This window comes from Hemiscyllium ocellatum, chromosome 22, assembly GCF_020745735.1.
Source record: "Hemiscyllium ocellatum isolate sHemOce1 chromosome 22, sHemOce1.pat.X.cur, whole genome shotgun sequence".
Classification (NCBI taxonomy): Eukaryota; Metazoa; Chordata; class Chondrichthyes; order Orectolobiformes; family Hemiscylliidae; genus Hemiscyllium; species Hemiscyllium ocellatum.
The window spans coordinates 18,292,987-18,315,150 of NC_083422.1; the positions used below are offsets into that span (position 1 = coordinate 18,292,987).

General features: G+C 39.9%; 1 protein-coding gene across 3 annotated transcripts in view; it reads right to left on the bottom strand.

The window, feature by feature from the left end:
- Positions 1–22,164, bottom strand: part of plce1 (phospholipase C, epsilon 1) — a 324,372-nt gene that overhangs the window by 60,933 nt on the left and 241,275 nt on the right. For all 3 annotated transcript variants that reach the window (XM_060841909.1, XM_060841907.1, XM_060841910.1), the window contains exons 7-18: positions 20,043–20,724; positions 14,976–15,158; positions 14,770–14,887; positions 11,497–11,656; positions 9,271–9,393; positions 8,931–9,067; positions 6,715–6,947; positions 3,964–4,025; positions 3,272–3,437; positions 2,906–3,013; positions 2,686–2,802; positions 2,444–2,602 (exon numbers count right to left, since the gene is read on the bottom strand). In XM_060841909.1, the coding sequence (XP_060697892.1) occupies positions 2,444–2,602; positions 2,686–2,802; positions 2,906–3,013; positions 3,272–3,437; positions 3,964–4,025; positions 6,715–6,947; positions 8,931–9,067; positions 9,271–9,393; positions 11,497–11,656; positions 14,770–14,887; positions 14,976–15,158; positions 20,043–20,724 (2,248 nt within the window). The remainder of the gene's footprint in view (positions 1–2,443; positions 2,603–2,685; positions 2,803–2,905; positions 3,014–3,271; positions 3,438–3,963; positions 4,026–6,714; positions 6,948–8,930; positions 9,068–9,270; positions 9,394–11,496; positions 11,657–14,769; positions 14,888–14,975; positions 15,159–20,042; positions 20,725–22,164) is intronic.

A 22,164-nucleotide genomic window follows, 5' to 3' on the forward strand; every position in this document is an offset into this window, starting at 1 on the left:
GAAAAAGGCTGCTCCCATTAGCTGGGACACAGATTTACGTTTTTCAAACAGAAATACAAGGGGATATAAGGAAGAGTACGATGAGTGGGAATGGCCTGCAACTTGTAGCATGGGAGGGCGGTGATCGTCTGAGCAAAGAAATTTCTCCTCATCTCTGTCCTCAGCAACTGACCTCTTGTGCTATCGCTGTGCTCCCCTGTGTTCAAGATTCCTGTTCCAGGGAAAATAATCTCACTGTGTCTGCCCTGTGAAACACCTTCAGAACTTAGCATGTTTTAACGAGATTATCTCTGATGTTTCTAACCTTTAGAGAATATAGGCTGAATTTACTCATACTCTCATCACAGGACAACTCTCTCATACAGTGATCAGTGCAATGAACCTTTACTGCCTCTAATCCAAATACATTCTTGCTCAGTATTGGAGATAAAATTGTGTTTTAGACATGGTCTCACGAAAGCATTATAACAAGCTTTCTTTTTCTTGTTCTCCAATTCCTTCACAATAAAAGTCAAATTGACATAGGCCTTCCTAATCATTTGTATACTAATGTCCTACTTTCCTTGTACAACCTCCCTGAATACCAACACTTAGAAGCACCATACTTTTAATAAAAAGTCTGCTTTTTATTTTTAAATCCAAAATGAACAACCTCACACTTCTCCACATTATAGTCCAGCTGCCACCTAGTTGTCCCGATTGCAATTTACCCATTTCTCTGAGAAGAATCTTTGTGTCTGCCTCTCAGTTTATATTCCCAATCAGTTTTATATTATCAGTAAATTTTGATATATTACTCTTGGTCTCTTGATCGAAGTCATGAATATAGACTGTAAATAGCTGAGGCCCCAGCTTAAGCACTTACTGCGCCTCACAGCTACAGCTTGCCAACCTGAAAATGACATGTTTAATTGTTTCCTGATTATTAATCCATATTCTAACATATTGTGCGAAACCTTTTGTCTCTAGTTTGCATACTAACCTTTCATGTGGCACCTTATCACATGCCTTTTGGAAATTCAAGTACATGGCAAATACAGGTACCCCTTGATCTGATTACATCCTCAAAAAACTGAACCATTTTGTCAAACACAAGATCGTGTTTATTCTGACTGAACATACAATATTTTTTAAAGTGCGTTGGTGATATGAACATTCATGTGAACATCCGAATTAGGAGCAGGCACTTGGCCCTTGAGTCTGCTTCACCATTTAATTACATCAAAGCTGATCGGAGTACTCCACATTCCCACTCATCCCCGACAACCTTCCAGCTTCTTACTTATCAAGAATCTACTTGCCTCAGTCTTAAAAATATTCAAAAGCTTAGTTTTTCATTGTCTTTTCAGGAAGAGAATTCCAAACACAGCTTTATTACATTGTTGTGTAAAATGGGTATTTTTTAAAAACTGGATTCCCTCACAAGAGGAAACATCCTTCCCACACCTACCGTGCAAGACTCCTTTTAATCTTATTTATTCCAATTAAGTTATCTCTTACTCTTTGAAATCCTACAAATAAAAACCTACACTGTCCAATCTTTCCTCATAAGACCTGCCCATTTCAGGTAATAGTCAAGTAAACCTTTTCTGAATTGCTTCCAAAGCATTAAATAAGGAAACCAATACTGTACACAGTACTCCAGATATGGTCTCATCAATGTCCCATGTAACTGAAGCAGTTAATCTTCTATCCTTTGTAATACTTTACCCCTCCTTAACAATAACTATTAGTTCAGGGGATCCGCTATATGACCTGGGATTTTCAATAGGGAAATAATGAACAGATTTTCCCATTTCTATGCCAGACTGCACTGGATTGCCTGGATACAGAGTATGGATGAAAATCAATGCAAGAAGCTTTGTATGCTTGATCTTTTGTCCATTTCAGCGAATGGATCAAAAATGATCACCTCAATAATGTCCAATTACTCCAATCTGATTTTCCTGGGTTTGTTGTACCCTAGGGATTCAATAGATTCAACTGGAGGTGCCACCCACTGGGATAATAAAAATTATCTTGGGTGGTTATACCCCAAAGTCTAGTCTGGTTGGTGGTACTGCTGGAGGAGCCGGTGTTGGACTGGGGGTGGATAAAGTTTAAAAATCGTACAAGACCAGGTGGTAGTCCAACAGGTTTATTTGGAAGCACTAGCTTTCTGAGTGCTGCCAAGGAGCAGTGCTCTGAAAAATAGTGCTTCCAAATAAACCTGCTGGACTATAACCTGGTGTTGTGTGATTTTTAACTACTGCTTAAGGCAACTCTCTACCCAGTGACCTCCTTGTGTGGTCATCCTATCGGGATTTTCATGGCTTCATCTGGATTTTCATAATGTTAGCTGACATTGAGAAGTATAAAAGGCACCAATGTGATTATATTTCCAGACCAGCAAGTCTTATGAATTATGATTACAATCCAGCAGAGAAGTCTGAACAAAGCTTACCTTTTGCTTAAGTATATCTACTGGAGTCTGATGGGCCTTCAGTTTCTTGTTCTTGAGAAGGATTTTGCCTCGGAGTTGCCACACAGATGGAAGCATTGGATTATCTGCAAAGTCGCTCTCAAACAGAAATTTTGTCACCAGTTTGTCTCCAAAGACATTCTAAAAAGTAGACAGATCTTTGTTAGAGCTCGCCCAGCAGTCATCAACCCCCAGTACTGGGAACAAACAGTTGTAAGACTTACCTTAACAATTTCGGCCATCTTCCGCTGCTGAGGCAATGAACAGTGATTCTCTATTGATAAAATTACCGGCATCTCAGAGTTTACAAATGCACTGCGATTTATTGATTCAATGACATCCTACGAGGGGAAAATACAAAGTTTGAATGGCCATTAAACCGACACTTTTTGATATCCCTTCATTTATATCACACAAGACCAAGGAAACTAAACTGAACTGCACCTTAAATGGGATCTTTGTAGTGAGTGTGTGACCATGATAGATGATTGGCATACCATCATCTCCATCCCAACAGTCCAGCTCCACACTCCGGCATCCCTGCAACAGCACCTGAAAAGAGCAAATAGGCACCAAATCACTGGAGAAGGAATGGAACTACAACAAAGTACATACAACTGAGAGAGAAAGAGTAGGTTAAAGAGAGGGAAGGAAAGGGAGGAAGAGATAGAGGGAGAAGGTACAAGGAACAAACAGAACCAGAGATGGATTACCAGGCAGACAAACAGAAACAGAGAAAGACAAGGGGACAGAGCAAAAACAGCAGTAGATATGCAAGAGAAGGAAAGACTGGGGTTAAGGATCTGATACCTGGCTATAAAGTTCCACTGAGGATTCTCCTTTAAGTTGATGCCCTGTGAGGTAAGTGTTATGAGAGGATTCAATGTAATAATATGAAAGTGGGTACTGTAAATCCTCGACATTAACTTGGGATTCATCGTTCTTTGAAGCAGCGTTTTCTTTGTCCATTAGAAACCTGAAAATAGTATTTGTAAAAGATGTATAAAATGCAGTGTAGATAACTGTCGCTCTGTGATTATTAGAAACACAATCAACTTGTTTTCAGCTGTTACAAACATTAGAAAATATGAGTCACTATTTCCCTTGCTCTATTACGTTCCATCAAGCTCCATTCTACTTCATGTGTCATTCTCTGTCCTAAATAAAGAGCCATGAACGTTGGACCAGTTTAAAATATGAATTATTAGTTGACATCATCCCAAGCCAAAACACTGTCTGCCCCTGCGTGGGACAGCCGTGACCCCCAAGAATCTGAAAAGGAAAGCGCTTGATGAGTGTGTGTGGTCATTTTGATTTCAGTTCAACATTTTGACAATGTACAGAGAGAAGTGGAGCCTTTGAGATAAAATAAAGCGAGCAGAGTGAGAAGGTGATTGGTAAATATGAACGAAGCACTTGTTAGTGCACCAAAAGGACTGGGTCATCTATGTATGGGTGTGATGGCCTTTTCCGAAACAGCAATTTAAAGAGACATGCATTACCTTGCAAAGCCCTCAAATGACATCAATCCTTGTTGGCGCATGTTAATTGATGGCTCAAATTTCTGAAAGAGAATGAACATTTTTTTTTCCAAATGAAAAATGAAGCACTATTTACTTGATACAAGTCTGTGGAATTCACCCTGTGTGGAGGGTTTCATATAAAATGTTCTTGTCAGTTATGATAAGTTCCCTCCAATGATATTAATTGAGCTTGGGATTCTGATTTAGAATTTAGCAGATAACAATGTGACAAACAGTCCCCAGTCTCAACATATTCCCAACAGGACAAATACAAATCAGAGAAATTCATAAAAAAAGATGTTTGAATTTCAAAGGGCTGATTGTCATAGCTGAACATCACACGACACCAGGTTATAGCACTGCTCCTTCAGCTTGTATTTTCAAATAAACCTGTTGGACTGTAACCTGGTATCGTATGATTTTTAACTTTGTCCACCACAGTTCAACACTGGCATCTCCACATCGTGATTGTCATAGTTTAGGGGTTTCCAAAAATGCCGCAGGTTATTGTTTAAACAACTCGAGTTTAATACAATGTTCTCCTTCTTGTGGGATTTGGTAAGCAGGGTGCAAGTATCTTCTCAAACTCCTGAGCCCCTATCGTGTCTCCTTCAAGTAGTTTTGGGTAATTTTCATGCAATTCTTAAAGAGCAAAATCTGCAAAACAAAAAACTGTGTAATATGTGCTTATCAACCGAATTCAATCGGATTGGCTTAATGATTGGCTGGATAGAAAATGGATGACATTCACTGCTGGACTTCTGTCATTGCCTTGACAACGTGGTGAGGGTAATTCTGAAGAGTTACATTAGATTCCAAACATTGGATATTGCTAAAAGGAGAAACTGAAAGAAGATTTCCATTGAGCAGCCCTGCAAGCATCTGATCTTTTAATGGGGGACAAGGAGTAAGAGAGATATATCACCCAACAGGAGACGAACACAAAGTGACATTAGATTTTACAGGAGATTAACAATCATTAGTGGAGTAATCAGTACATTTTCATTCACGGGAGTCTGGATACACGCCTTACACCTGTCAGTATTATCAGTGTAACCAATAAAGTGGCAAATATCCAGTTCAGATGAGCACCTCTGTTTGACTCATCTTGCCAAAGGTATCTTTCAGAAAATAACAAAGTAGGATAAGAGCATTCAGCTTTTCAAAACTTACTCTACCACTCAGTGAGATCATTGCTAATCTTCTACACCATCTCCAACTCTCCATTTTCCAGAGATCCCATAATTTCCCTGGTATTCCAAAATCTATCAACCTTTTATTTTAATTCATTCATGGGATATAGGCCTCACTGGCTGGACCTACATTTATCACCATCTGTTATTAAGAACAAACAACAGTACAGCACAGGAACAGGCCCTTTGGCCCACCAAGACTGAGCTGACACATGACACCTTTCTTAAAAGGTTTTGCCCCTATACGGCTCGTATCCTTCCATTCCCCGCCTGGTCATGTATCCACCAAGATACCTGTTAAATGTTGCTATTGTATCTGCCTCCACCAGCTCCTCTGGCAGTGTATTCCAGTCACTTTCCACCCTCTATGTAAAAAAAACCTTTCCTCTCACATTTCCTTTAAACTTTACCCCGTTTTACCTCAAACCCAAGTCCCTTAGTAACTAACATTTCTATCCTGGGTAATAGACTCCGAGTACCCATTCTATCCATGCCTCTCATAATTTTGAGGAGTTCTATCAAGTCACCCTTATCCTTTGATATTCAAGTGAATACAAACCATCTGATCTCTCCTCATAATTAATTACCCTCCAAACCAGATAACATACTGGTAAAGCATTTCGGTACCCTGTCCAAAGTCTTCACATCTTTCCGCTAGTATGGTGACCAGAACGGGATGCAATATTCTAAATGAAAATTCTATACAGCTGCCTGTCACCCTTAAGAAGGTAATATGTGGCAGTCTATAGGTAAAGTATAGGAAAGGCGTTCCAGGATTTTGACCCACGATAGTGAAGGAGCACTGACATAACTCCATATCAGGATAGTGTGTGACTTGGAGAGGAACTTACAGGTTGAATATACTTAACAATTGAACAACCACAGCTCTCTGGGTTAAGAATTCCAAATCTTCACAACCTTATGAGCAAAGACATTTCTCCTCAACATAAAAAAGCCCTCCCGTCAACCTATTAAGATCCTTAAGAATTTAATACAACTTAATGAGATCATCTTTCATTTATCTAAATTTCAGGGAAAGTAGGCCCAGTTCACTCACCACCTCCTCATACAACAATGCCCTTCTACCCTGTTTCAGGGATCAATTTTATAAAACTTCATTGCTTTTCCAGAAGGAATATCCTTCTTTTTTTGAAAAAAATTACTCTCACAGTGAATAGTTCGGATCTGGAAATGTACAGCCTTGAAGTATGATTCAATTGAGACATTCTATTAGGCATTGGAAGATTATTTAAATAGAAACAATGCAAAGGGCTGTGGGGTAAGGGAGGGAGGATAGCACTAACCCTGACACACTTCCATAAAGCCAATGCAGATTGAAGAGTCAAATAGCCTTCTTCTGCACAGCAGTGATTCCTCCCAAAGGTTAGAAGACCAAAGCTGTGCACAATACTCCAGGCACAGTCTCACCTAGCTCTAAAAATCTGCAGTGAAATTTGTTTTCTCTTATAATGCCAGTTGGTATGTAACAAAGGCAAATACACCATTTGGTTTCCCTAGAACATTAAATCTCTCTAACCTGGATAATGCTGAGGATTTCATCATATGTGTAGTTCTCCCCTTGACAGTTCACCAAGAAGTCATTCAGTTGTAGGATCCCCATTCCGCTCTCTCCCAAGGATGCAATTTCCACTCGATTAGTGACAATGCTGGTTGCCGCAATGTAATCAGAAATCTGTCTCTGATTGTCTGATATTTGCTGTCGGCTTTTTATAAACAGACCAAGATCAGATACGTTTCTTGTCAAAAGGTCTAGACAAGCAAGAGAAAAAAAATAATCTTTTCATTACTCTTTCAATGTGGCTCACTAAAAATACAGAATAAATTACTTTTTAGTTAAGAATCCAAATGCTAAATAGAATCAAGGTTTGTTAATTTCTCCAACCTTTCTTCCTCAAGGTAAAAATAAATTCACCCCAATTAACCTGATAAATATTATTTTTCAAATTACTGTTCCAAATGACTGAGAAGGATATAGGTCTCAGTAGAAATGAGTTTAAAATAAGTGCTACAGAATAATTATTGGCAGGGATGTTATTACACAACCATTTATCTATTCGTACTACATTGTTCTTTTGACCCTAAGGACTGATATTTTTAAAATGAATTGATGTAATCTCTCTTAAACACCAGAGGAACTAATTCAGTGTTAGTGAGTTAAGCACTTACATACATTAACCACTAAGTTGCTGTACCATTTAGAATTGTAGGGGTGGCTCAGTGGTTAGCACTGCTGCCTCACAGCGCCAGGGACCTGGTTTCGATTCCAGCTTGTCTGTGTGGAGTTTGTATATTCTCTGTGTGTCTGCGTGGGTTTCCTCCCACAGTCTGAAGATGCGCAGGTTAGGTGAATTTGCCATGCTAAATTGCCCATAGTGTTCAGGGATGTGCAGGTTAGGTGCATTAGTCAGGGCAAATGTCAAAAATAAAGTAATAGGGTAGGAGGAATAAGTCTAGATGGGATACATTTCGGAGGGTTGGTGTGGACTTGTTGGGTCTAGTGGCTTGTTTCCACACCAACCTATGGGACTCTATAATTCTGTGAGTCAGCTGGACAAAAGTAAACACTCTGCTGGGCAAAGTAAATGGATAGGCCAGCAGGAGTGTCAGTGGATGAGTGTGCTGCAGGTAGTCAGATCAGGTTTTGGGGGTTTTGTGGGGCCTCAGGGGTTAGTGTGGACTGGGGGAGAGGTACTCAGGTTGGGTGAGGGGCAAATTGATCAGGACTCAGGTGTCAGGGATAATAAAGAATGTAGGCAGAAGATCGATAAGTTGACAAGGGATTCAGTCTGACGGATTCCTCGTTACCGAGGAATTAGATGTTAATCTGTCCAATATTTCCAGAGTAACAAGTTCTCTGTCACTTCCATGGATTGGAACACAGACTCATATATACAAAGTCAACTCTCTATTTATGTGCAATTGACTGAAAAGAAATGGGGCTTGTTAAATAGGGTTATAGTGTAATACAGCCTGGAAACAGGCTGTTTGGCCTAAACAGGTCCATGCTGACTATGCTGCCCAATTCCAATTGCTTGCATTTGGTCCATATCCTTCTAAACCCTTCCCATGAATTACTTTTCTAAAAAGGATTGCCACTGAACTATCCCATCAGAACCCATGCTGGAAGAATAATAGCTTTTTTAAAAACAGGTAAGTATTTGGAAAGGAGGAAGATAAAAGGCCCTGGGTAAAGAACTGGAGAACAGAACTCCTTCACACTAGGCCAGAGGTGCTGACATCAACTGTTGTCTGCCTGGTGAGATCAGCCAGCTATAGCTCAGGTTTTAGGTTCCCATGACTCACCAGTACACTGCAGGCTGCACTTAGCCTCCAAGGGCTGAACACCAAAAGGGAGCCTGGCCTATTAGTTAGAAAGGAATAGGCAGACTATTTTCCCAGAGGCAGTGTCTGCTAAACAGTGAAACTTGTTTTTATGGTTCCCAATGACAATAGGGCCTAATATACAATAAATCTCCTTGGAGGTGAAGTGTTTAGCAAACCTTATACAAGGATAAGGGCTGGAAGACCTACAACATTTTTTGTAACAACAATACTAGATGCACATGATACACTGATGTGGAATTTAACTCATTATTCACTGCCTTTATAAACAAACACAGATTCTGAACACTTCATCCATGAAGCTTGTGGCCTTTGAACATTTCAAATTCCAACATGCCGTGTAATCGCATTAATTAACTTATCAAAATAACATTGCTAGTGATCACTGACCTAGGTCAGGCTGCAGCCCAATGATCTTGTCATCTATCGTTAGGTTTGTGTATACTGGAGTGGATTCCAAGCCAGAACGGTTACATGATACAGAGTAAATGTCAAAGAGATCCTTCAAGTCCTTCCGACTTCGCACACTAATTCCACAAACAGAAACAGTGAGTGCCCGTGACCTGCATACACTAAGCATGAATTAACAATCCACTCAGAAGGATATTTTTCAAACGGCTGGGTTTTAAACCCAGTTTTAATGTCGATTTACTCACATTTATCACCTTCTGACCAAAATAAGGAAGGCAAAAATATTTCAGTCTTAGCAGTACACAGTGATCACATTTACCTGAATGACTTGAAAAGTTCAACAAACTCAATGAAGCTCATGTTGCTGTCAGATACCATGAAATCCTGAAATCCTTTCAGTCCTCCTTTTACACGGCCATGCCAACTATTACTCCCTCTGGTGCTATAAAGGGTCCAAATAAACACCATTACATAACAAACTTAGAACAACCAAGACAACAGAAAATGGACAGGGATCATCTCCAGAATAAAATTCTATTATTTAGACTCTATGCAGCACATTCACCTCAAAGCATGCTAGTAGTGTAAAATATACCTTCACCTAATTATTATAAAGCCATGTTGTACAGGACCTTAAAGAATTAGTTTCGGTAAAGTCATCTGTAAAGGATAACAATTAAGATTTCACTTCTGTAAATGGCATTTGGTGAAATGTTAATTGTTTAAACTTTGCAGCTAATGCTACAGGGTCATTTGTTAAAACCACAAAATTTTAATGGCCTGCTCATCATTATCCTATTGTGATACATTCCCCATTGCAGACAGGATGGGTTTGCAGGCCCAGGGTTTTTCCACTATACGTGAATGATGCTAAAAATAGGATAGCGCAAAGATATTTAACACCCAGTTCAATACATGTTGGTCAGTGTAACCAGGCAGCTCAGAATTGGAGCTAGCCAACAACATTGCAATGGAGGCAATCCTTAAACAGAGTTATTCATTCCTCATTCAGGCAGTAGATCTTTTGAAAAGCAGAGATGACTTTTTTTGAGTCTCCATTACTGTGGTATGGTATTGTTTTCTGTACATTTTATGCAATAATTTACTGGAGTCTACCTTGTCTCTGTATCCACCCAAATGAATAGTCCTACAGAGATAAACAGTAACCATGATTTGGCACTGCCAGTGTTCCATTTGAAGAACAACATCAGGTCTGCTTTTCTTTCAAGGTTTTCTTCATAACGGTGTTATGAAGTACAGAGGCAGCGAGATGGGAAGAGAGCAGAGAACAAAAGTGAAGGCCTGTTACAGGATGGAAGCCAGGAGAGACCAAATGACAAAAGAAATGATTTGTATGTGCTCAAAAACCTATTGCATTTCCATATGTTCCAATTTCAATTCAGTTCATTGCATTTTCAGAATTCTGTTTCTCTCTCCACAGATCCTGCCTGAACTGCTAATCCCAGCATGTGTTCTAATGAAATTTTAAATTATCTACAATATTTTGTTTTTCTTTAAAAAAAGTCTAATTTTCTGTTGAGTCATTCTGGAGTTGATGTGAGATTTAAAAGTAAGTTCTAAACAAATAAAAGTCCAAAATCAGAGAGATCTTTGCTCTTGTCAAACTAGGCTTGTCTAACAGTTCCCCTCAATGTACGGGAGCTCCCTGCATTATGGCAGCTAGACACTCCACTGTAGCTTTCAGCTGTTTTGAGGAAGCTACTAGCTTGATGTTAATAATTATGGTGACCTTCCATATAGTCCTAATAAGCACAGATATCAGAACAGAACTCTGGATATATTAATAACCATGTTACCACATACCAAGTCATTGTGACTTTTCAAATATAATGACATTTTGTTTAACATAAAATTAAACACAGATGACCTCAAGATTTGTTTGTGTCTGACATAGAACTTTATGCAGTCCCTTATCCATTATCAGACATTACTATCATTAAGCTATCAAGGATCGTAACACAGAAGGAATCCATCAGACTTATCATGTCTTTATAGTGTCTTCCTTTTGCAGCCCTCTATAATATTCAATTTCAAATGTTTATCTAGTTTCCCATTAAAAGCTAAAGTCCCTGTCTGCAGACAATTCCCCGTGGCAAAGAATACTCTTCCTTAATACTTCCCAACATAAAACAATTTCTCCTAACTTCTCATGATCTTTGTAATGTACCTCAATGGCCCTTCATCACTGAAACTCTGACCAAAACAGACAGTGTTTGTTACTCACCCTGTCAAAAACCTTCCACAATTTTCAAAATCTCAGCTTGAATCTTCTCTTAGCCTTGGTTGCCCCCATTTTCAAAATCTCAAGTCGCCACTCATAACATGAGCTTCCCTCGTCACTTAACACAGTGAATTGGAAGCAAATATTGGCTTTGCAATAAAATGGTTTTCCATTTCTTTGGCTTTCTGTGCATTTTTAAAGTTTTTTTTACACACAAACCATTGAGCCTATCTTATTACGATGAGTGTTGTATTAATAGGAGGATGCGGGTAGAATATCGGCGATGATTTAGTTTCCTCTTACCCAGGTTTGGCCTTGCTGACAGTTGACAGGACTGGAGAGGAGGCAGGTCTGACTGGAGTTGATGTTGGAGGGCCCAGCGTGGTGGAACATGGAGTGGTGAGAGAACGAGCTCTTGTAGGGAGCGTGCAAGAGCTGGGAGAACCCATGGTGATGCTCAACTCTAAAAGAAGCATTGAGAAGACAAAAATGTTTAAACAGTTTGATTAGAAATACAACACATGTTGTTTTGTAACTCTCACCATTTTTCTCCCCCTCGCTGAGTTCCAACGTCAAGCATTACAAAATATGGAATTTATTTTTGGAAACCCGATAGTGTTTCTTCATGCTCTGAAGCAACGAAATTTAGTGTCTGCTGCCATTAAAAACCACAGCGTGAAGGTGCTAGTGATGGACTGGGGTGGATAAAGCCAGAGGACACACAACACCAGGCTATAGTCCAGCAGGTTTATTTGAAATCACAAGCTTTTGGAGCACTACTCCTTCGCAGGTCAAGTCAGAATGAGCAGCTCTCTGAAAGTTGGTGGTTTCAAATAAACCTATTGGCCAATAACCCGGTGTCATTAAAAATGACCATTGGGAATTGCACTTCAGGAAGATTCAACAGTTTCCTCTTTTCCTACAGAATGACTCCACAATCTACAACAAGCTGCCCATCTAATGATTTACTGCATCCTGAAGGAGCTTTGCAAACAGCTAGCAGTGGTGGTCCGCATCCACATCAAGACCTAGGTAGAAGCAGGAACGTGCCCTTAGAATTTAGGGAGCTCAGCAGAAAACTAGCAAGCAGCATATCAGATATGGTTCTCTCAAGATTTTCTCAGTGCCAAGTGAAAGAAATAGGAAAGTAAAAGAGATGTCAGCTTGGCGGTGCAGCAGAAGGGGTTTAGATTCTTGGAACCAATGTTGCACATGTACAAGATGAATGGACTGCAATCAAACATGTCTACGAATGGTAGTTGGTCATCCTTAACGTGATGGTACAGAGAACACTGAACGGAGAATTCACCACAAAGGTATACAGGAAAGCCACACACACAGACCAAGTCCTAAACTACGAAAGCAACCACCCCAACACACACAAAAGAAGTTGCATCAAGATACTGTTCAAAAGGGCCACAACACACTGCAGTACACCAGAACTGCAAAAAGAGGAAGAAGAACACCCAAACAATGTATTCGCCAAAAACAGATACCCCCGCAATTTTACCAACAGATGCCTAAGGGAAAGACAACGGAATGAGGACATGCCATAACCCAAAGGACTAGCCACACTACCATACATCAAAAACATTTCTGAACTGACAGCCAGACTACTGCGACCACTAGGACTCATAACAGCACACAAACCAACAGCCACTCTCAGACAACAACTCACCAGGACGAAGGACCTGATACCCAGCATGAGCAAAACCAATGTAGTGTACAAAATCCCATGCAAGGGCTGCACAAAACACTACATAGGACAAACAGGAAGACCGCTAACGATCCGCATCCATGAACACCAACTAGCCACGAAACGACACGACCAGCTATCCTTAGTAGCTACACACTCAGATGACAAGCAACGTAAGTTCAACTGGGACAACACTACTATTATAGGACAAGCCAAACAGAGAACAGCCAGGGAATTCCTAGAGGCATGGCACTCATCCACAAATTCAATAAATAAGCACATCGACCTGGACCCAATATACCGGCCACTGCAGCGGACAGCTGGAACTGACAACCGGAAGTGGCAGATACAAATCACTATAAATGCCGGAGGAAACATCACAGAAGCACTTCACAGGAGGCTCCCAAGCACTGAGGATGTCACCTAGACAGGGGACGAAACGTCTGCAACACAAATTCCCAGCTCAGAGAACAGGACCACAACAATGAGGAGAATAGTATTGTACACAGTAATTTCAATATGTTCTCACCTGTATAACTGAAACATGTCATCGCTACTTTTATTACTAGTAAACAACAACATTCTATTAGCTTTCCTAATTACTTGTACCTGCACATGAACCCTTCGTGATTCATACATCAAGGTCCCTCTGCATCTCCCAGCTCTGCAAATTTTTCAGAATTTAGATATGCCTTTTGTTCTTTGACAAAAATGGAGAATTCCCACTTTCTCATGTTATACTCCATTTGTCAAATCTTCCCCACATCCCTTTCTAGCCTCCTTATGCTTTTCCAAACTTGCACGTTCTCCCCGTGTCTGCGTGGGTTTCCTCCGGGTGCTCTGGTTTCCTCCCACAGTCCAAAGATGTGCGGGCCAGGTGAATTGGCCGTGCTAAATTGCCCGTAGTGTTAGGTAAGGGGTATATGTAGGGGTATGTGTGGGTTGCGCTTCGGTGGGTCGGTGTGGACTTGTTGGGCCGAAGGGCCTGTTTCCACACTGTAAGTAATCTAATCTAATCTTTCCAACCTATCTTTGTGTCATCAAAAAATTTCGCAACAATTCAATCATCCAATTCATTTATATAAGTTGTAAAAAGCAAAGGACCTCGCAATGATTGCTTGTGGTACATCAGTCACTATATCTTGCGAACCAGAAAATGATCCATCTCTGACTTCTCTGTTCCTATCTGCTGGCCAGCCAATCTTCTACCTGCACCAATACCTTATCACTGACATCATGAGGTTTTACTTGCTATAATGACCTTTCATCTGGCACCTCATATTGAGAAGAAGAGAGCACAGATTTAAAGTAATTAATAAAAGAAGTACAAGACAAACCAATCAATGTCACAGTCTCAACCATTAAGTGGATTTGGTTGTCAAAGTACAAGTTCATATTTGATACAGTCAGAGATGTTAAGACAGTAACATCAAGCTAATAGAAGTGGAAACAAAAATACCCAGACTGCGAAAAAAAGCAGCTGGCTGGGAAAGTTGTAGGCTTGTTGAAGACAGCAGAAATCTGTCATTTTATTTTAAATGTCTTGTCCAATGATCATTTTGTTAAATGCATTCTGGTGTTATGAAAAATAAATGTTTTACATTTAAATTATACTGGTTATATCAGTCATATATGTTTTCTATGCTTTCAGTAAAAACAAGTACACAACTCAACCTATTGAATTTCAGGCATTGTTGAAACTAGTTTAGTCATTTTGCATTCTAGGAAATTATGTACACTACTGTTTTACAGTTTAATGTAGAATTTTTTTAAGTGGAAAGAAGTGGAGGTGCAAATAAAGTCAGTTCAATAATTAGCTTTCTGCTTTCAATCCACCTCAGTGCAACCTACAACAGATATTAACAGTAGAAACTAGTTACCTGATTCTTCTTGTTCATCAAAGTCTGCAGGGTCAGAACCACTCCTGGCTCGGGATTCTTTGCAGCTTCGGCTCTTACGTGCACTGGTCTCTTCATCAGTGATGTCCCCGCTTTCACCCTGTACAGAACAATGTGTAAGTTTTACTGTCGATCAATCCCCCAGTCGAAGCACACAGTTGATGACTTCAAGCAATGCTGTCCCTTACCCTGATCAGCGATTTCTTTATCTTTTTGGCCGTGCTCATTCCCAATGTGTTGTTACGCTGCAGGTTGGATTTTTCAGTGTTTCTGTTCAAAGTTGCTGTGGTCGTGTTTCTCGTGATCCATCGCCTGCCTCCAAAGAGCTCAATAACCTGAGCCAGGGTTGGTCCTTCAAACTTGCCTTCTTCCTATATGTGCAACAATTACATTGAATTTTACTGTGCGAGGACTGGTTATTTGGTCCAATAAGTTTGTACAGGGGTGTATTCTGCTCATCAGACTCATCCTACTTCACTTCACCTGAGCACCAAACCCCTCTAGTTCTTTTCTTCTTCGTGTACTCATTTAGGTCTCCCTTAAACTTTAATGTTCCCACACTTAGTAGCTCTGCAGGTAAAGACCAAATATGGTTTGGTATCTGGTTTGGTCACGTCCATCTGATCCACCTGACTGTCTTCGGTGGATTGACTGCCACTAATTTTTTTATTAGTATTAGTCTAAGTTGCTAATAACAAGCCTGGAAAGATGTCCACCTGAAGTCTAACAGGTTTATTCCATACTACTTAATAGCTAGTTATATGATTTCTGAATTACCTGTTAGTCTTCTCTAACAAGAAACTAATTACACATTACATAGACTTAGCACTTCAGATAGCCACTAAAACATTGCCTAGCTCCTCCCTAGAACAGTCCATTATATCCTGTTGGTGGAGTTTCTCGCATGGTGTCAACTAATCCTTTCAGGTACTAACTTCCTTGGTTAGGTCTTTATCTGATGACAGTATGACATATTGATTTAATCCAAAACTGCACATGAAGTGAAAAAATAAATTAACTATTTCCAAAAGCTTAGCTCTAAAATCTTCTAGTCGACTCAACTACACGTTCTTTCTATAAATAATTTCCTCTCTCTTCCCATCTTATAGAACTTTAAGTGATTTGCACATTATGTCATCTCATTGTGACATGGATGGAATTTGTAATGTCTACTTGAAGAAAAATTGTTATTAAAAAAGTGAATCTGTGCTTAGATTTGATTGGAAGATTGAACATTTTAGATTGTGACAGCCATCATAATTATATTCGTTCATGATTGAGTCTGGCTAAGTCATGTTCTGAAGAAGAGTCTAACTGGAATTGAAATGTTAACTGTTTATCTCTTCACAAAATTGCCAGACTTGATGAGTTTCTCCAGCATTTTCTGCTTTGTTCTTATTGCACAGTTTAATGATTTTATCTGGAAAAATCATACCCCTCCTAAAATATATTAATTCCAGTCTAAGTTTGAGAAAAGATTTCTAACTAAAAATGAAAATTAAGTCAAAAATCCCCCATACAGTGCAGTTGAGTTCTGATTGTTTAAGATATTTACTCAAATCTTTGAAGATTACAGCACTATTATGTTGGACCCATTCTCAGATGAGGTAACATGATTGTAATATTGAGCTCCCTTTATAAATACATTAAGTGACAATTTGACTTATGGTAACAGTGGAAGAATCTCCACAGAATCCTCTGTGATGCGCAGTGTGTAACATTCTAGACCTTCTGGGGTCTAGGTTCAAATCCAGTCTGAACTATAAGGAAGCCTCATCTATAATGCTCAATCCATATATTTCCATGTGAGATTTAACATTTTATAGATGATCCTTCTCAAGACATCTGACCAGCTAGTCAGTGTAGTTTCAATCTAGTTCTAAATTTGGGATCTACCATAGCATAGCCTGCCATGAATTGAGATTCTTAAAGACCAGCAGATGGCTACTGTAGTAGCCCTGATGAAGGGCTTATGCTTAAAATATTGATTGTCCTGCTCCTTGGATGCTGCCTGACTGGCTGTACTTTTCCAGCACAACACTTTTCAACTCTGATCTCCAGCATCTGCAGTGCTCACTTTCTCCCTACTGTAGTAGATGTAGTATCACACTGATGCTGTAAAGACTGCTAGAACATAGAACATAGAACAATACAGCACAGAACAGGCCCTTCGACCCACGATGTTGTGCCAAACATTTGTCCTAGCTTAAGCACCAATCCATGTACCTATCCAATTGCCGCTTAAAGGTCACCAATGATTCTGACTCTGCCACTCCCACAGGTAGCGCATTCCATGCCCTCACTACTCTCTGGGTAAAGAACCTACCCCTGACATCCCCCCTATACCTTCCACCCTTCAGCTTAAACTTATGTCCCCTTGTAACATTCTGTTGTACCCGGGGAAAAAGTCTCTGACTGTCTACTCTATCTATTCCCCTGATCGTCTTATAAACCTCTATTAAGTCACCCCTCATCCTTCATCGTTCCAATGAGAAAAGGCCTAGCCCTCTCAACCTATCCTTCTACGACCTATTCTCCAGTCCAGGCAACATCTTGGTAAATCTCCGCTGCACCCTCTCCAAAGCTTCCACATCTTTCCTAAAATGAGGTGACCAGAACTGCACACAGTACTCCAAATGTGGCCTGACCAAGGTTCTATACAGCTGCAATATTACCTCATGACTCTTGAATTCAATCCCTCTGCTAAAGAACGCTATAGGCCTTCTTACAAGCTCTATCCACCTGAGTGGCAACTTCCAAAGATCTATGAACGTAGACCCCAAGATCCCTCGGCTCCTCTACCTTACTAAGAACCCGACCGTTAACCCTGTATTCCGCATTCTTATTTGTCCTTCCAAAATGGACAACCTTACACTTAACAGGGTTGATAGGTCCTTGTAAGATAGGCTTGGAGGTCCATGTTGACCCTAAGTACAGTAGGCTTCCTTTTACACTGGGCAGTACTCCATGCAAAGAGTAGAGATTCAAAACTGGAGAAACTTCCATGCCACAGCATCAACAATTCTCACATTGGTACATATGTACCATTTTCTTTAAACAGGAAAGCTTCTCCTCGATTGCAAGTTCTAATTACCAAGTACAAGAAGTTCTGATGAAGAGCCATCTAAACTCGAAACGTTAGTTTGTTTTTTTCTCTGTGGATGCTGCTTGACCTGCTGTGATCTCCAGTATTTGTTGTTTTCAGTACATCATTACAATGTAGTGGTAATGACACTGGATAGTAATTAACAATCCCAGGCAAATCTTCAGCGATACAGGTTCAAAGCTCACCATAGTAGCCAGAGGAATTTAAATACAATTAATAAACCTTGAATCTGAAGCTAGTCTCACTAATGATGACCATTAACCTTGTAAGTGATTGTTGATAAAAACCCTAATTTCATGAATGACCTGTCAGGAAGGAAATCTGCCATCTTTATTTGGTCCGGTCTTCGTGTGACTCCGGACCCAAGCAACTTGGGTGACTCTTAAATATCCTGTTAAGCATGCCAGGAGGCCATTCCGTTTGAGGGCAACTAGGGATGAGCAACAAATGCCAATGGTGTCCACATCCCATGAAAGAATAAAAAAAAATGGGATGAATAATGACTAACAAAAACTGGACAATAACACATGCACCTCTTCAATCATGGCTTAACACAAACTTTATTTATTACACAATATCTTAAATGACTCTCAAGCCATTGCATGCTGCTTCATTTTGAAGAGCTTTTCTTTCATACAACAAGCAACTTTTCATTGCTATATCCTCAAAAATAATTTGCCTTCTCTACACCATGTCTAGGGCTTTAGTATCATTACACTATTTTATCCTGAACATTACTCCAAATGTCGCCTGACCAGAACAACACAGTTGTTGAGGACTTGAGCTGAATCATGACTCGTTCTCTTTCAACTTCCTCTTTGACATCCTCTGAGTCACTTGAGCATTTGTGGCTTCTATTTGGATTGCATTGTGACTGGAACAGATTTAATTTGCTTCGTATCAATGCAGAAGAAAAGCTTGTTGTGTTCTCTTTAAAATACTTTTGCAAACAACTCGATGCTCATTGCTCGTTCCTAATTGGGTCATTGGAATTAACAACTTGGTATTGGAATTTATTGGAATTCACAATTTAATTAATAATTAATATTTATCCGCCAGGGATATTTACATATTGGAACAGCTCTTCAAGCCTGTTCTATCATTCAATAAGATCATGGCTGATCTGTGGCTTAATTTGGCCCATATCCCTTAATATCTTTGTCTAACAGAAAATTATCCATCGCAGATTTAAGATAACAACAGAGCCAATACCCACTGTCATTTTTGGAAGAGAGTTCCAAACATTCACCACCCTTTGAGAGTTTATAAGCAGAAGTATAAACATAGGTCTGCCAGCAGCCCCATTTAATACCTCTCTTAATTTTAACCTCGCTATTTATCCATTATTCACTTCTCTTAACAAAGGACTAATGAGTCTCCATTTTCCTTTTAACCACTGACCACTTGTAAAGGAGCTCCTTTCCAGTTCTGAGGAAGGGTCAGTCAACCAGAGTCAATCAGAGCATTAACTCTGATTTCTCTCCCTAGATGCTGCCAGAGCTGCTGAGCTTTTCCAGCAATTTCTGGTTTTGTTCCTTTTCAGTTAGTTCCACTGTGGGTTAAAAATTTAGTACTGGGCTGTTAGGATACCAGTGCTTTACCAGTTTTATATATCGTCAAATCCCTCTTTTCCTATCAGTACTTTGAATCTCCACAACATTTCACAGAGAACTTCTAAAAATTCCCAGTAAAGGAACACAAAGGATATTATGAAGAGTTAGACGGCATCTTGTTCAGAAGATTACTCTATTTTCTAAATTCATGCACCATGAAACATTAAACTAGTCCAATGAAAGAATGAGTGAGACTGTAGCTAAGCTCAGTATTTGTGGTGATAAGCAGTTTACTTCATTTTATACACTTGATGCTGGGACATCATAAACAAATAAATGTGAAAATCTGTTCATAAAACAAATAGTTTGGCCTCTCAGTGGTAAAATCTAGAACTTGTATGTATGAATGCAAGATAAAGTTACCAATATTAATGAACAAATTGTATGATATTCTTTCATCAATATAAGGTAAACAGGTTAACACCAACATTTTATGAACATACTAAATAACTGTTCATTTTTGTCACCAATAGGAATGTCTAATTCTGTTTGACATTGATGGAAAGGTTTGACACACATGACACCCATGCACGTACCTGATATAAGCTGACGTACTGCTTCCTCAACCACTGCAGTCTCTGATCAGGGAACTTCCTCATTTTACGCACAGCTGACATTAACTCCTGTAATCCATCGTGCACCATCTTAGCTGTATACTTAGGAGCCACAAAGTGTAACAAACGGTTATCGGTTGTATGGACCCCATAGAGCAGCGTCACACAATTGTCCTCTAGTGTCATATGGCAAAGTTTATTCTGAATGCATACAGTATTCAGATCAATTCCTGTATGTCCCATATAGACAGCTTTCACTGCAGACATGTCCAAGAAACCTTCCACCAGTCCATTTAGAGCTATGTGCCCATACGGCTGAAATTTGCTGTTACAGAGGTCCACACTGTTACCCAACACCAGGCTCTTGACCTTTGCACTGGCTGGGCTGGCTGTAGGTGGTTTTGACCAGGTTAGAGTACAGTTGTCAGGCTGCAGTTTGAGAAAACAGCGTGCCGAGAGGTGAGCCTCCTGGTCATAATGTATGACTGTGGCCCCTTGCAGTAGGAACTGATGGATGTCAGCTCTGATGGACAGCACATACCAAGGAATGAGTTCCGTCTCATGACAGAATGCTTTTTGCTGATCCTCTGACCCACTCAGATCCCACTCACTGGACTGCTCAAAGGAATCACTTTCTGAGTCAGACAGATCTCCGACAATGAACCTGCACAATTAAGAAGAGACTTGAGAGTTGTACAGTGACATGTTTCCTCTTATTTCTATCTCACTAGTTCCTGCGGCTGGGAATGGAGTCAATGAACTGCAGACTTTAGGCACAAGCACTACTCCATGTCCTGTTTGCAGGAACCAAGCATACAGAACCAGGGATTATTCCACATTCATTTTTTCTGCAGCATACAGAGACCACACTGGGTAGTTACTTAATAAACAACACTTGTAATTTCATAATTAGTTTACATCAGGATGCAGTCTAAAAGTGCAATGGCATAATGAAGCAATGTTAAATATTTACTTGAGATCAGTCTAATTTGATTTGTTATTCAAGAAACTATTTTCTCTCAAGCAGTAAAGTTGACAGGAAGCCACACTGAACATCATCACAAGAGATGAGACGACTGTAAAAGTCAATTATTAGCCCTGAGCTACAATACTGCGTCCAGTTCTGCCACATTACAGCAAAGGTGTTAATACGTTGGAGAAGGTGCAGGAGCGATGAATGGGAATGGATCCCGGGATGAGAAATTTCAGTTATGAGGAAAGATTGATAATGTTAGGACTGTTTTCGTAGAAGAGAAGGCACTTACAAGGAAATCTGATGGAGGTTTTCAAAATCATGAGGGGACTGGATGGAGAAAGTAGGAAACTGTCCCCACATCTAAAAGGATAAAGAACCAGACAGCCCAGATTTAAAGTGATTTGCAAAAGAAATAATTGCAAGGTGAGAAATTCTTTACCAGTGCGAGTATTTAAGGCATAGAATGTACCATCTGGAAATGTGATGGAGGCAGATTTAATTGAAATGTTGATTTAATTGAAATGGATGATTAGTTGGACAGAAATGGTGTGCAGTGATATGGGGAGAAAAGCTGGAGATTGACATGAGGTACTGATGCTTGTTTAAAGAGCCAGTGAGAACTTGATGGGCCAAGTGGCCTCCTCCTGTGTTGGATCACTTGTGTGATTCTCTGATCTCTCACTCAACACAATATGTAGGAACAAGCAAGCGTCATATTAAATGTCAGCTTCACACTGTGCAGAATCAGTTGGTTAAGGTTGCCTGACAATATATTCAAACTGGCAAGTGTTAATCAAAACAAAACATTAAGATAATATTTAATTCAATTTTGGACTAGATTTTACTCTCACAGTCCACAGAATAATGATTTTTCTTTTCTACACACTCCTAGCGCAGCTCTGCAAATGCATTTGCAGGATTCTGACTCATTTTGGATATGCTAGGCCCAACCTAACATAGGATGTTTCTACTTGGCCACCCGTCCCTTCAAGCAAGGACAATTGGGTAGGCAAACAGGCCAAAACTGGGGATTTCCAACCGCAGGCTCCCGCACTCCCAGCTTTAGATGTTAGTGATGGGTTCAGGAGGATAATTATTCAGAAGAATGAGGTATAATAGCCTCTGGAG